The 15,596-nt window shown below is 36.5% G+C and overlaps 1 protein-coding gene across 6 annotated transcripts in view; it reads right to left on the reverse strand.

Moving 5' to 3' along the window:
* LOC126923460 (uncharacterized) overlaps nt 1–15,596 on the reverse strand; it is a 193,333-nt gene that overhangs the window by 45,587 nt on the left and 132,150 nt on the right. For all 6 annotated transcript variants that reach the window (XM_050736929.1, XM_050736928.1, XM_050736932.1 and 3 more), the window contains one exon: nt 13,011–13,267. In XM_050736929.1, coding sequence (XP_050592886.1) covers nt 13,011–13,267 — 257 coding nt within the window. The remainder of the gene's footprint in view (nt 1–13,010; nt 13,268–15,596) is intronic.

Here is a 15,596-nt window from a genome sequence, read left to right on the forward strand (position 1 = left end):
TTTTTTTTTTCGAAACTTCGAGTCTGCAACGATCGGGAATTTCCAAGTTTTCCGATAGTACAGTGGCGAACAGAAGAAAGTTTGTAAAATAAGAAATATGGAAAGATAGCATAATTTTACGAAATGGATTTGCATCTAATAATAGTAATGGTTAAGTATAATATAAATCATAGTATAGGTGATTGTTATTAGTATGAGGAAAAATTGTTGGTACGAAAAATATTGAAATTCAGATGTCGAACTTTCCTTTATCCGTCGTTGAAGTTACATCGTTCGCAGAAAGCCAGGACTAATCGGAATTTCTGTAAACGAGGCAGCAAACGTGGAATTACATGGAAACAGAATTTATCTTCAAATACGAATATTCGTGGTAAAATCTGTCAGAGGGTGGTTTCCAGTGTAACAAATTATCTAATGGGGCTATGAATGAGATAGAGACTCGGTTGTAAAATGAAATTAGTAATATTAATGGGAGAAATTAGTTTGCTATTCCTTTTTCAAATTAGTAATTCAAATATGATGAATATCGTTTTTATAAATTCTTAATGGACTTTCAATATCCCGAATATTTTATTACGCACTTCATGACGTATCAAAGTTAGTATGCAATTTATTTTCTCCTATATTCTCACTTAAATTAAATCTCTCTGTATTCTGTACTGTACATCTTATTATACAGGATGGTTGGTAACTGGTGATACAAGCGGAAAGGGGGTAATTCTACGCGAAAAAAGAAGCCGAAAATATAGAATAAAAATTTTTCGTTTGAGGCTTTGTTTTCGAGAAAATCGATTTAGAAAGTGTTCATAGAAATTTAATTAGAAGAGCAGAAGTATGTGATCGGCAGAATGGGCAACATTTTCAGCAATTTTTGCAATAATAAACTTTATGATTACTTCATATTATTTCATTATGTATTCCTAATTTTCCGTTACGGCAAAAGCAAACTTAAACTGCGATAATATCCATCGAGACAACGATCTACAGTGGGATCCGTTATAACGTGACGTGATAAAGTGCACGCGTACCGAGCCAAAATTCAAAGTCAATTTTCTTGGAAACAAAGCCTCAAACGAAAAATTTTTATTCTATATTTTCGACTTCTTTTTTCCCGTAGAATCACCCCCCTTTCCGCTTGTACCACCAGTTACCAACCACCCTGTATATCGTATTAATTCTATTTCTAATTAAATAGAAGAAATCACTCTTCAAAGATCATTCCTTATTATTTTCCAACAAGCCTCAAACTTCCTGTATTTTATTACATATTTATGTTACTGAATAAATTTAAAAAAGAAATCCTACTAAAATGAAATAAAATAGAAGCGCCAAAAAATATAGGGTGAAATATTTATTTTTCGAGCACCCGGTATGTCGATACCTGTAATACAGGTGCCGCCCTTTTCCGGACTGTTTTTCTTTAAGTCTGTGACAGGAAGAAGGGTGAACGGTAATGTTCTCGTAACGGATAGTTTCAAACTACCAACGTACGCGGGTAATTTGATGCAAAATTTGCATCGCACAGGAGATAAAAGATTACGGGGAAAGAGTACGCAATCGAGTTTCCTCAGGATCCATAAATAATATATCGAACCATTTACCCGCGCGATATCCCATCGTTGTACCGCAATTAGGCCACCGCGGATACGGTTACGAACCGGAGAGATTCAGATGATGTACGGAATTTAAAATCTTAGTTTCCTAATGTACGAGGTTTCCAATTTTATTCTTCTGACACTGAATTTTTTGGGAGATGCTTTCATGCGCCATTGAACATTGAACGACTGAAATTCTTATTCTCAGTATTAATTACAGGTCAAATGAAGTAAAGTTTGCAATAACATACTGCAACTTATATACCTCGATATCGTAATAAATATATTTTATTGAACCCTTTAAGTACCGCTGTATTTTACTTTTCCCATTTGCCCGTTCTTTTTCTTTCTGTCTATTCTTCTTCCATTTGGCTGGAAATAAAGGAAATGTACTCGCACTTAAACGGATAAGGAGAAAAAGAAGAAAGACTCGCGAAAAGATAAACGACACTCGAGTTCAATTCCTATCCTTTCGATTCTTCTACGATTATTAAAAGGTCCAAAACTATTCCAAAACTATCAACTACGACTGGTTATCAGACGTGGACAGACTCCAGCCCGGTCACTTTCTCCAAAATTGTTGCTGGTGAATAGCGGACTGACGTTGACGTTTCTGGGGGTTCCACTTCCGCGTACAATGTCCTGCTCGCATTATTAGCGAGGAATAATTTATCACCGCAGGGACTTTCCTTTGACAATAACCTCCTAGGATATATTCTACCGTGTCGCCGCTAATAATTAATTTCTATCTAACCAGAACAATTTCTGCCAACAGTCTGCTTAGTCTTTCCAGCACGGAGGCAGGTTTCGTAGCACGTAAACTGCCATGCAAATTTCATATACTTTGCCCTGGCAGCCACGATATAATGAAATATAGTATAGCGAAACATTTAATTATCGCAAAATATTCTATCGCGTTTGCTTATTTTCTTCCCCACGATGTCGTCCAAATTGTTCACGTTGTTCGCAATTTCTTAGTCCACGAAATTTACCTTATTTCGATGCTTGTTAAATATTTAGTAACGCAAAACGACCAGCGTGACAGTGATCGTGTTGACCCCGGAAGAAAACGTAACCTTTCCGAGGGAGATCGCACCAATTAAACAGCCAATGCAGAGACGTAAAAAGCAGAAATTTCAATTGCAAGGAGAAAACCACGCAAAGCTAAAAAAAGACAACTGCGGCAAAAAAGAGAAAGATCGAGGCACAGTCAGACAGAAATTTGGGTAACTGCAAGTGTCACGCAAGAAGAGGCAAGTTCCAACGGTGGAGCATTGTGAGGAAAAAAAGGACTCGCAGCAAGCACGTTAAAAGAGAGATCTCAGCGATAAAAAAAGAGAGCTCGGTAAGACGATACATTAGGTTGCAAGATATCTTCAAAACGAAACACGTCCACGAAATTCCTACGGTATTCTAGGATTCTATGATGCGTGTGCCTGGAAACTTAACACTAGAACTACCACATCAATCAAATTGACTGACTGGTATTACAATTTTATTTTAAAATTCCTATTTCATGTTATATTTTTTTCCGTAATGATGTAATGATAAATAAAAGAATAATATAATGAATTTTATTTTGTTTTTTATGTATTCAAACCGAAAATAATTTTGTATCAAGGCTACTTATACCAATGCCAGTCAAAATGACTGGTACTTGTCAAAGTGTAAAAGGGTCCTGCAATCTGTTTATCGAACCCCAATTAATTAGTTTCCTCGTTTTGTACAACTTCCCACACGTTTGTAAAATTTGTATTGCCTATCATTCGATATGATGATATCAGTTATCAGGAAAATTCCGGATCGATCGCTAGATCGCTGGATGCTAACACTAGCAATACCACACCAGTCAAAATGACTGGTTCTATAATTTTATAAATGTGTCAACCCTCGTTTAGGGATCATGGTCCCAGATGGATTAATAATACCAAAAATATACTACATAACATGAAATTCTTTCTGTAAGAAAGTAATAAATCAATAAATATAAAAACATTCTATTATTACGTGTTTTTTAAACACTAGTCATTTTGGCTAGTTTTAGTAGAAATAGCTTCGTGTTAACTATCGGCAGTTCTAGTGTTAAAGATGACGGATCACGGCAGCGTGAATCTACCGATGTGGAAATATATCACGACTCACGATGCTAAGCTATATATGCCAAACTGTAAACTGTGTATACACATAAAGAGGAAAGCAAACCGTATTCTCCGGGAATATTCTCTCGGTTGCAGTCATAAAATCGTTGCGTAGAAATCGCCTCGTGATTGTTCCGCAGGCACCAGGCCACAATTGCCGAGATAACGCGTCAGTTGCTGCACGTTTTTATCGCAGTGTCATGTGACTATCAAGAAAGCAATCGTGTTTTTGCAAACGATGTGCACTTCACGCTTGGATCTGTTTTTGTTCCTCAACGAGGGGAAACGTGCACCACGTTTTATCCGGAATTTCAAATTAAGTAATGGATCGAAGTTTGTTACGCGGCGTATTGTATTATACTACTGAAAATTTCATGCGAACAGATAGCATCGGCCCGCATCAACAGAAGTTCGCTGCTGCTTATTTATCTTTCTAGGTATATCTCGTTAATTGTAACAGCCGGAGGAAAACTCTTGATGAATATCGCGAGAAGGAAAACTGTGCGAGACGTAGGAAATTAGAGAAATACGGGAATATTGCGAATTGTGTTCTTCGTCGGAGTTTATACGCCGCGATACTCGTAGAATTAATATTTTTTTTTTTTTATCAGAAATTGCATCTTCTTACGACAACAAAACTTGACGAATCGACGACTGAAGCTAATTATTATTGTAATTTATATCAGAGAAATTAAAATGGAAGATGCATGAGGATGCAAATATTCACTGCATGAGAAAACAGCGCAGACCTTCGTACTCTGCAAACGATCATTTAAATCCGCCAAAAACGTAATGTGAAGCTACGAAGTTTCTACGAGAAACTATAAATCGATCGTTTTCTCATAGTTCTATTATCAATCTTCTTTCCCTAATCGTAATTCCACGCTTAACGAAATAACAAAAGGAGGAAATCGTTTTCTGATATGACAATATTTTAGGGCCAAAAGTTATATTTCGGAAAGAAGATTACAGATGTTTATGAAATTCCCTTTATGCACAGTAGACTCTAGTACTAATTTTCGGCGAAGTATTTCGGAACCAAAAATTATGTTTCAACAGGAAGAATCTTTAATTGTAATTTTACTTTATCGTTTCTCATTTACATTATTAAGGAGGCAGACATTTATGAATTTCTATCCGTACGTAAATTTCATCAAATTTCCTTTCAATCAGCATAGCGTACGTAAAGAATTAAGGAAATAGGGCACTTGGGACAAACGTTTACAAATGAAAAATTGTTCGAGCGGTCAATAAAAGAGTAGATTTCCGCTGGCCGTTTCGCGTCGTATATTTCAACGAACAGACTGACCCTGATCTCTTTTCGCTTCTCGCGTATTCGCCGAACGAGAACCCATTCCCACACTCCCACACATGATCGCGTGCACAGAAAATAAGATTCTGTACGGTACAGCATGTCCGCTTCCGGCACGGAAGATAGCGCATTTACAGTAACACTTGGACGTTTTTACGGATAGAGGCTGTTACGCCTTCGTGTTTTTCCACATCCGCGATTCTCTAAAGAAAATCACTTTGATTCGTATTACGTCCATCGATCTTTTTTAATTTCGTAGACACAGTGAACAAGAAATAAATATAAGCTTCCAAAGCATTTTTCGATATCGAAGCAGCAGAGATTCTTTTGAAGCCTTTTCATCTTTGCGCGTTTTTAGGTTTCTCGGGGAATTCATTTAACGCGTTGAAAGAGGATACGTTTGAAGCAAACGATGTTGGAATTTCATCCTCATAAAAATACAAGTTGCTGCTTTCGTATAAAATTCCCTGTTTGCTACGATGCTTACGATTGAGTTTTCCAATTAAAAGTATAATAATCGTTGCTGTGTATAGCGCAATATGTTACAATACAGGTTTCCACGATCGCATCATTGTTTCCAGTACAAACGTTTTACAATTAGCTTTTGATGGATTAATAACAGACGAATGAAATAACATTCTAGCTTTCGTATAAAATTCTCCGTTTGCTACGATGCCACTTTACGATTACGTTTTTTAATTGAACGTATAATAATTGCTGCGCTATGCCGTGCGATACGATACAATAGACGTTCGAATGACCCCATTGTTCCCAATAGCAGCGTTCTACTATCAGTTTTTGATGGATTAGTAATCGAAGAATGGAATAAAATGAAAATACTTTAGAATATACGGAGGAAGATACACCAACATCAGTATGATTTAGAACAAAGTGGCGAAAGGAGAAGAATGAGAAAGTGAAAAGATTCCGTGGATATGATCCTTTGAATCTCAATTTGAACCCTAATCGTCGCCCAGAGCGACGTTGGTGCAAAAATAAAATTTCATCTTCCTGTTCCACGTCAAATATTTTTATTTCGCATGCTCTGATTACGCTATCTCTCGCGCGAGGAACAAGCGAAGAAGAAACGTTTGTCGTATCGACCGCACTTTTGCGAGACTTTATTAATATTCATAATTCATATTCGATTAATAATGTCGGAATAGAAATTTGTATTCGATACATCGCGTACTTTCACTCGTTTCGTACAGTGGATCACTTTCTTCGACTTCTATAGCCAGAAACTGTTTTTTTACTAATGTAACGAAAATGGAATATCTAGAATTGTAGATGATAGGTCAACCGTAAATTTTGATGTACTTATGGAATTTAAAAGCTTACTACACGCAAAAATATATAAAATATGCAAAGTACAATATGTACACGTTATTTCATTAAATTGCGAATGTCTATGCAAATTCGTATTTTTATCAACATAATTAAATCTAGGTTTTTATTATGCACCAAATATTACAAGGTTTTATTGTTCTCATTAATAACCTTATATAAATATATAATGTTCTATTTTGTGTATTTTGTTATGCTAATTTTCATGTATTTCTCATAAATACACAATATCTAGTAGCTGAAGTAAATTTCTGCTCAAATCCCATTATCTTATTTATAAAAATATGAATATACATGAACTTATATAAAGTTATTATTAGCCACTAAAATATTTCATCATAATAATATTCGTATCGTATTCGCTTTTTCCAACAATGGCAGACATCTCCATTGTATTTTAATCAATCACATTCATTTTCTATAGAATCTTCCTCTAGTTAAAATACGTACAACAAAACACATTATCGGCTATTCACTGTCAATAAAAATAGAAAAGAGGAATAGTAATTGGTGTTTCCAACATTAATTTCACAAAAATCATGAAATCATAGCTGCCGAAGTAAGCTGGAAATCGCATAACCTTAAAAAAAACGATAGATAGAGATGCACCTGTGTCGTCCTTGAAAAAAAGAAATGGTGGAAAGAAAGAAATAGAGAGAAACATACCCTAAGTTTTCATCCAGCCACGGCTACGACACGTTTCCATGAAGAGTGAAAGCCAGACGTGACAGTTTCCAACGAGAGGGAATTAGAAAAGTAACGGTAGCACGGGTTACATGAAAATTTCTTGCCGAAAACTCTCGCCGGGTAAAACGAGGCGGACGCGTCGTTGCACCAAATGCAGAAACCGGTTTGCTCTTCTCACTGCGGGATGCGGCAAGGTCCTCCACCTTTTGCACCGTGTGTCCCTCAAAGCTTTGCTCTGTTCATTTTCGTCGCGTCTCTGTCCAGGGGACGCTCTCGATATCTCGCGAAACGATATTGTTTTTTCTTCGACCGCATCCTGGCACGCCACTTTATTTCACGGATGTAAACTTAAAGAAATGATCACCCTGCGCACACAACCAACGCCTTCTTCTTAATATCCACCACTTATTTATTACACGTTCTAGAGAATTTTACAGCGTTCCTTTTACAGCTTCATACGTATATGTCCTCTAGAAGCTATGACAACATTAGCACGACTGACTTCCCACGCCAGTCCATCAGACCGTGCTGACGTAATTAGCTTAATGGCTATTCCGATCCTTTGCACCTTCTGATCATCTAACTTCAATTCAATTCAATCCCAATGCAATTTCGAGTCGTTTATCGAATGCTGAAACGAACATCTTTCACTGGGTATATCGAATCACAAAGGGTTAGAATCTTGGACCTCTTACTTGTTTTAGGTTAAGTGAAACGAGACGAGTCCCGAAGCAATTTGGAATCCTTTGTTAAAAGTTTCAGTGAAAATTATTCATTCGATACGTTGAATCACAGAACGTTAGAATCTTGGGTCTTCTTTCTGTTTTAGGTGAAATCAAGCTCGTGTATACATATATCGGATTTAAGAAAGAATATAGATTTTATTAATCCCAAAGAAATCTAAAATTTATCACAAATTGTAATAAAAATTTCTCACTCAATATGTCAAATCACAAAAATCTTAGTTTAGATGAGACGAGGAGGTTCCAAAGGAATTTAATATCCCTTATCACATGTTATCATAATAATATCTTATTCAAGTATTGAATCACAAAGCGTTAGAATCTTGAATCTTCTTTCCATTTGAAGGAATCCCAATAGTCCGTTCCGAAGGTCGTAATTCAAATTCTATACTTGATATATCGCATCACAAAACTCTTAGGTTAGACAAGATGACAAAGTCTCAAAGGAATTTCAAATCCTTTACCACGAATTATAGTGAATTTTTCAATTGCTATATCACAATCACAAAACATCAGAATCCTACTTCTTTTTATTCTAGGTTAAACGAGATGAATCCTAATAGTCCTTTATCGAAAGTCGTACTTAAAATGATACGCTCGATATATCGAATTACGAAACGCCAAAATCTTGGATCTTTTCATTTTAGGTTAAATGAAATGTATGTATATATAGATATACGATTTCAGGAAGAATATAGATTTTACAAAAGAGCATTCCAATCTTTATGAAAACGAAAACTACTCTCGTGGACATGAAAGACGCGGTGGCGGCGTTTTAACCGGTGATAAGTGCGCGAAACTGAAGTAAGGTGTAAAGTGTCGACTTACTAACTCTCGACAGCGTGCAGGTTACGCGACCGCGAAGTCTGGTTCCTCGTGTCGTTGTAAGGAACTATCGTGTTTTCTAAAAGCGATCATGTTACCAAAGGTCGCTCAAATTACCAGAAAGTCCTGGTCAGAGGATGGACGTTCAATCGGATGCTTCCCACTAACTCTACTGTTGTTCCATTATTCTTCACCATTCTTGGTAAATCCTCTAACGAAAACATGTTTTCAGATAGTTCGAAGTTATCCAAGAAATGCGATATTTTCTTCGCATCTTTCGAGATTTCGACACCACGCACTGCACCATGGGTATCGCCGCTTCAAATTCAGACGACGTTCAACCAAAGAACTTGTGAACTTTATTGTAATTACTTAACTCTAACCTATAGCACCTAATTATCGATGACACGATGTAGTCGATGAATCACTGTCGTTAAGGTATTTCTTGGATTTTCACGGAGAAATAACCGACCACTCGAACAATCGTGGACTGAGAGCCTCTTTAGACAAGCGACTCAGAGTAGCCAACCGCGTGGCCAGACACGAGGACGTAAACAAAGCGTGAAAGACGATTGGCCGAGACGATGGCTGACCATTCAGGTATGCCACATCGTCCGGCGAAGACTCCTGTGGCCTGCATTTATCATAAACTACCGGAAACATAACGCGAAACATTCTTTTATATAAATGAAATAAACACTGAACCTATCACAGATTGTTGTTTCAGAAGCAATTTCTTACTATTAATCGGAAAGCAAAGTTGAACAATCAACAGTCTCGAAGGGAGCTTCCAAAATTTTAGCGAAAGTTTAAAACATTTAACGAGAACCTTGATCGGTATCTTCTCCTTCAAATTGAATAGTTAAGTCGAACGGTCTGGAAAGATGCTTCTCAAATTCTACTGAAAGTTTAAAACAAAGTCCTCTTCTTCGAACTCAATTCGAACAGTCTTAAAATGAGTCATCCAAATTCTAATTACGATCTAAAACAAAGAGCTGGACGATGTTCCCTTCTCCAAACGAGGCTATTAATTCTCAAATGTACCTTTAATATTCACAATATAATATCCTCGAGTATTCGGTATCACTCAATTCAACTCTCTAGAAGATTATTCGGATCATCAACTTCTATACTACGTTCAAACACCAACATGAAGACGCTTCCTTCACTTTCACTTTATTGTTTACATGCCCGATGTCCAGTTAGAATCCTGACGATAATCGTACACCGTTACACTTGTTAGAAGTCGTGTGTCACGTGCCGTGCAGAAAATTCGCGAAAGCGACTCCAGTCGAGGCGATCACAGGTTCCAAGTCGTTTAGTAAAGAACCTCGCAGGTTAAACGCTAGCCAGGTAGTCGGAGGCGCGCACTAACGTCGGAATCTCGTGTTACGTGCTACAATAGCCGAGAACACGTGAAAGGCCCCCCGGATGTCACGAAATTCACGAGGCTCGTGCACCTTTCTTAGTGGGAGCGTTGCTCCCTTCTTGCAGCCAGTGGTGGGGATAACCGGTTTCTTCTTCACACATCCTCGAGTTGCTACTAAACGGGCTTAACGATTGGTCGAGACGAGACAAGGTTCAGGGGCGTATCTGATGTCGGTCTCCGGTTACGATGGATGAGAAAGTTGCGACGATTTCAAGGATATTGATAAGCGACGTGCTATAAAAATGATTGTTGTGCAATGTGTAGAATTATAGATATCATGGTTGGAAGAGTTGATTATGATATTTAGTTATTTAGATATGTATATACCGTCGTAGTATAGTAGTGGAGCTATTTTGGATAATTGCGTTATTAATAAATTTCCTTGTATTTTCTTGTATATTTTCTTTCTTTTTTCAGATGTTTGGTGATAAAATAAATAAAATATTGGCTGTAGATTATATAAGTGACCGGTCGAATTATGGAGACTAAAATTATTATAAGGAAATCTATAATTTATAAATTTGTAACTTGGCTATTTACCAATATTATCCACCTAATCTTTGGATAAGTAGCTTTTATGGATTCTTTTTATTCTCCTGAGACGTTAATCCTTTAGATTACCACTCTTTTGAAACCTACGAATTTTTCCTTCCTTCGGACTTTTCACCTCCAAAATTCGTAAAAGATGAATCACTACTGTAATGTGTCTTAATCTGTCTTTAAGGTATGTAGTTTACAGTGTAGCAGTATATATCGTATCTTTCCTCCTCTAGTAAGACAGACCACAGTATTTTCTTCATTAAACAATATTCAGTGGAACATTTTTCAATTATGTACCCAAAGATTTAAAAGAAATTTTCCAAATGTCCATGCAGATTTATGCAAATGATTTCTTTTGTAGGAACGCCATCGAACTGGTCTTGTCGTTCGTTTAAACAGAATTAATTGCATTTTTTGGAAAACTTGTCGCAGCCAAAGTGAGCCAGGCGAAATTTAACTTTCACGTTCGTCGTAATAAATGCATTCATTAGTGTACTCGAGATGATTAGGCGAAGTAGGAACAAGTGGAGCGTCGATACGAAATTCACGAAAGGAAATAATAGCGTGGCGTTTCTGTAGTTTCGTTTCGAACTGGCGGCATTTCCCAGCGGCGGGAAACTACTCATCGCGAAATTGCTCCTTGAGGACGAAGTCGTCTGTGAAACTATAGTAAAATTGAACTGTCATAACCACGCTCTGCTTGACCAACATGTAAGTACAAATATCAGAAGCTGTGCAATTATTGCATCGTCGATTGTTTCTTAAGCCCTTGTGATTTTGCAGTTGCTCAGAAACGTATTTCCAACGCTTGTACGGATCTTCCACGAATAAACGATTTCCCGACTTTTTCGTTATTCGGTAGCTAGAAGAAAGTATCGATCGAGATATAAGTTCATTCACTTTTCACTAACGTCTACATCTAAAGGAATATTCTAAAAATTGTTTGAGAATATAAAAATACATGTAAATAATATTTTTCATGAAAGATATAATAGAGGAATAGGATAATTAATCAAGACACTGCGTAAGGATATGATATTGATGTAGGATAATTGATTAAATAGATTTTATACGAATGCAATAACATTTGCTGCGCTATTTTTAAATTTACATAACTTAAAAATATTCAAAGCTATGGCAAAAATATATATTTAATTAAAAAGAGAAAATTGTGCTATATGGAATTAATTTCTCTTTTGTGTTTTCATTTACAATTGTTGATTTTAATTACCGTGGAACAATGGAAATATCGTTCTTAAACTTCCATTAAATAACAATGATAGCAAGAAGCAATCGAACGATTAATTTTATAGTTTGCTATTTCCATTAAAATATTTGCCGCCGTCTACTAATTAGATGTCGCCAAAGCTCGACTAATTGAAATAATTGAGCAAGTTAATCGAACTTCTCGAACAATCAACGAAGAATATAACTCACTACGTAACTTCTCTAGAACTATAATGCGAAAGGCATTCGAACTTTTCAACTAACGTTGTTAGCTACGACGTTCTATCTTTCCAATTGACGTTTCACGCTGACGTCTGATATCAAAGAGCATGTAGCAACGGATGAACGATTCGATCATTCAGCGCTGCGATTTAAACGGCAATTAACATGTACGTGGACGTAGAAATGTAATTAAAAGCAATCAAGTTATCGATCAAACGAAAAAGGTCTCATCGAAAGCCCTGCGAGTAGGATAAAATTATAAAATATCTAAAGAATAACCTTTCACCGATTGCATAATTTTCTTGTATGGATAAAGAGACAGAGAAGTAGGAAGAGAAACATAATTCTTGTTCACCGATACGTTTGGTAATATTTATGGACTACTTATGTCTACTTCCATCTTCTACATCCTACGCTTCACATTTGAAAATTTATGGGAAGATTCTCACGTAGAAATACCACTCTACTGTAATGAATCTTGAAAATGGAATTCCGAATTTCCCACGCGCCTCCACATAAGTGGCAATTAACATGTACCTACGTGGAAGTGAAGTATGATAAAATATAATCCAGCTACCAATCAAAGGAAAGAAACCTAAAAGCATAAAATCTCCACAGAATAGCGTTCACTACTTTCTGGAAGGAAAACAGAGAAAGAGAACAAAATCCTTTTTACCAATACATTTCGTAATACTTATCGACAGAGTACTCCATGCTTGGCGCAACAAAATTTATGGAAAGATTCTCGCTAAGAAACACTATTCTCCTAGAATAAATGTTCAAAGGGTAGAAATGGAACTTCGATCCCACCTCTTTCAATATCAAGACGTGATAGATCAATTTCATGTTCGATCTGGTTCAGTAACAAAAAAGAAAATTAAAAAGAAAAAACGAAAAAGAAAAAAGAAAGAAACGCTGAACCAGTGCCAAATGTATGACACTCACCTAACACTGCCCGGTGACCTTTCACCCTCCTGCCGATGTTCGGTGAGACGAGACTGAGTCTGTCACTTCTTGAACCTAACAGGGGGCTGGGACTCCTTCTTGGTGGTGGTTGATCAGCGAAAAGCCCATAACTGCTTCCCGCGTTGACAGCATTGCTGGCACTGACAGTTCCCACCCCTCCGGCAACGCTCCATTCTGCCACACTGTCGATCGAGCTGCTTCTTGGAAGGCAGGAGCTCGTTGCGCTGCAGTCTCGTCTGTTCATCAGATAGAATTTTCGGTTAAATTTGATACGGAGTTAATGGAGTAATTATAACGACTCATGAAAATGATTTCGACGATGATAGAAACTTCTTATATGTGAAATACATTAAGAAATATTGCATATTATAATTGGCTATGAGAATAATGTACAATTATATACAGGGTGGTTTAACTGGTGGTATAAGCAGAAAGGAGGTGATTCTACGCGAAAAAAGAAGTGGAAAATATAGAATAAAAATTTTTCGTTTGAGGCTTCGTTTTCGAGAAAATCGACTTAGAAAGTGTTCATAGAAGTTTAATTAGAAGAGCAGAAGTACGTGTTCGGCAGAATGGGCAACATTTTCAGCAATTTTTATAATAATAAACTTTATGATTACTTCATATTATTCCATTATGTATTCCTAATTTTCCGTTACGGCAAAAACAAACTTAAACTGCGATAATATCCATCGAGACAACGATCTACAGTGAGATCCGTCATAACGAGACGCGATAAAGTGCACGCGTACCGAGCCAAAATTCAAAGTCGATTTTCTCGGAAACAAAGCCTCAAACGAAAAATTTTTATTCTATATTTTCGACTTCTTTTTTCGCGCAGAATCACCCCCTTTCCGCTTGTACCACCAGTTACCAACCACCCTGCATAATACGATAATGCCATGTAAGTATTATTTATGAAATATATTATTCCGTACTAACAATTTTCCATCATACTCATAACATCTATTCCATTCTAATTTATATTTCTCTATGGCTGTTATTAAATATAAGTCCATTTTGTAAAATTACAGTATACTTTTATACGTCTGATTTTATAAACTTTCTTTTCTCTGCCACTGTACGTACGTTGCACGGTTCATGACTCGATAGTCCACGACTAGAAAGTTGTCTTGCGATTTCACGCGTGCCACGAAGAGTGTGTTGATTACGTAAAATTTGTCATCGACGATCGAATTAATAATCCTGTACTACGCGAGATTATCGATAAACCGGTTTACACGCCATTCCGGGGACCGATATATTAAATTTACGAAGTTTCCTGAGAGGACTTGTGCACTTAATCTTCACCCTATGGTTCGATCGTTTAAAACCACCCCTGTGCCATTGTATTCTAACCTTTGGCACGCGCTATTAGGTCCATATTACGACACGTTGCTACCGCAACGGGAGAACTTTAATCGTGTTTATTCAGAACTGCACCACGTCGATAATATTAATTCCGCCCAATCAGCGTACAGTCTCCTTCCTGTTATTTTCTTCCTTTTTATTTTATACTCCCGGCAGAGTTAACTTCTCGACATTTACCAGCCCCCGCTTCAACGTTGCATGCATTAAAGCTGATAAAATCACTTCTACGACATTATCTTCGCCCCCCTAATTCGACCTCGCTTTTAGTACAGCCATATCCGACATACGTCTAATTACTCTCGAAATAATGCACTTACGTGAAAACTAGCAAACTCCGAAAGAAAAAAGACGATCTTCGAATGAAAATGATCGTTTCACGCTGTTCCAATTACCTGCGAAACAGTTTCCTTTGTATTTTAGTCGTTAAAGAAATTTGTACGTATCTTCTATTATCTTTCTTTTCTTTTTTTAATTTTTCTTTTTCTTTCGTATTACATTAACAGCTTTCTAATTGTCCCAAATAAATATAATTGTTCTCTATTTAGAATTTCATTGCGTGCCTAAATGTACATATTATGATGATTAGTGAGATGATTAATGGATACGTTGCTATATATACTTTGAGAAATTATTACTGTGCCTGAATTTTACAACAGATACTTTTCCCAAAGGAACATCAGGGAATATTCATAGGTATCGTTAGTAGACGATCGGCGTCACTGTTTTCACTAAAATACAAAATTAAGATCCTACTTTTTAGAGGGAACAATTATAGTATATATTATTATATTATATATAATATAAAAATTTGTTTCAATTCATAAGGAAATGATAGATGCGCAACGTGTTCCTTTTATATCATTTCATTTCATCATTTCATTCATTCATTTTATCATTATTATCATTTACGTACGATCCATTTTGTTCTATTGGAAAGTTGTGTATCTATTATTTTCTTCTAAAACGAAAGAAACTTTCCCGACAACCTAATATATTATAACGAAAAATTTGTGTCTGAATAAATCTCAACGTTAATTTCGCCAATTTCTAGAATCTAAGAATCTCTATGTGTATCTTCAGTAATTGCAACAGCGGTCTTGCCATTTTGACTAGTCTGGTACATTTCCAACCTGCGTAAATCATTAAAATCTACAATTTATTAAAAAAACTTTTACACAAAGCATCGTTCGACGT

The sequence above is a fragment of the Bombus affinis genome, chromosome 13, assembly GCF_024516045.1.
Source record: "Bombus affinis isolate iyBomAffi1 chromosome 13, iyBomAffi1.2, whole genome shotgun sequence".
In the NCBI taxonomy this organism is placed as follows: domain Eukaryota; kingdom Metazoa; phylum Arthropoda; class Insecta; order Hymenoptera; family Apidae; genus Bombus; species Bombus affinis.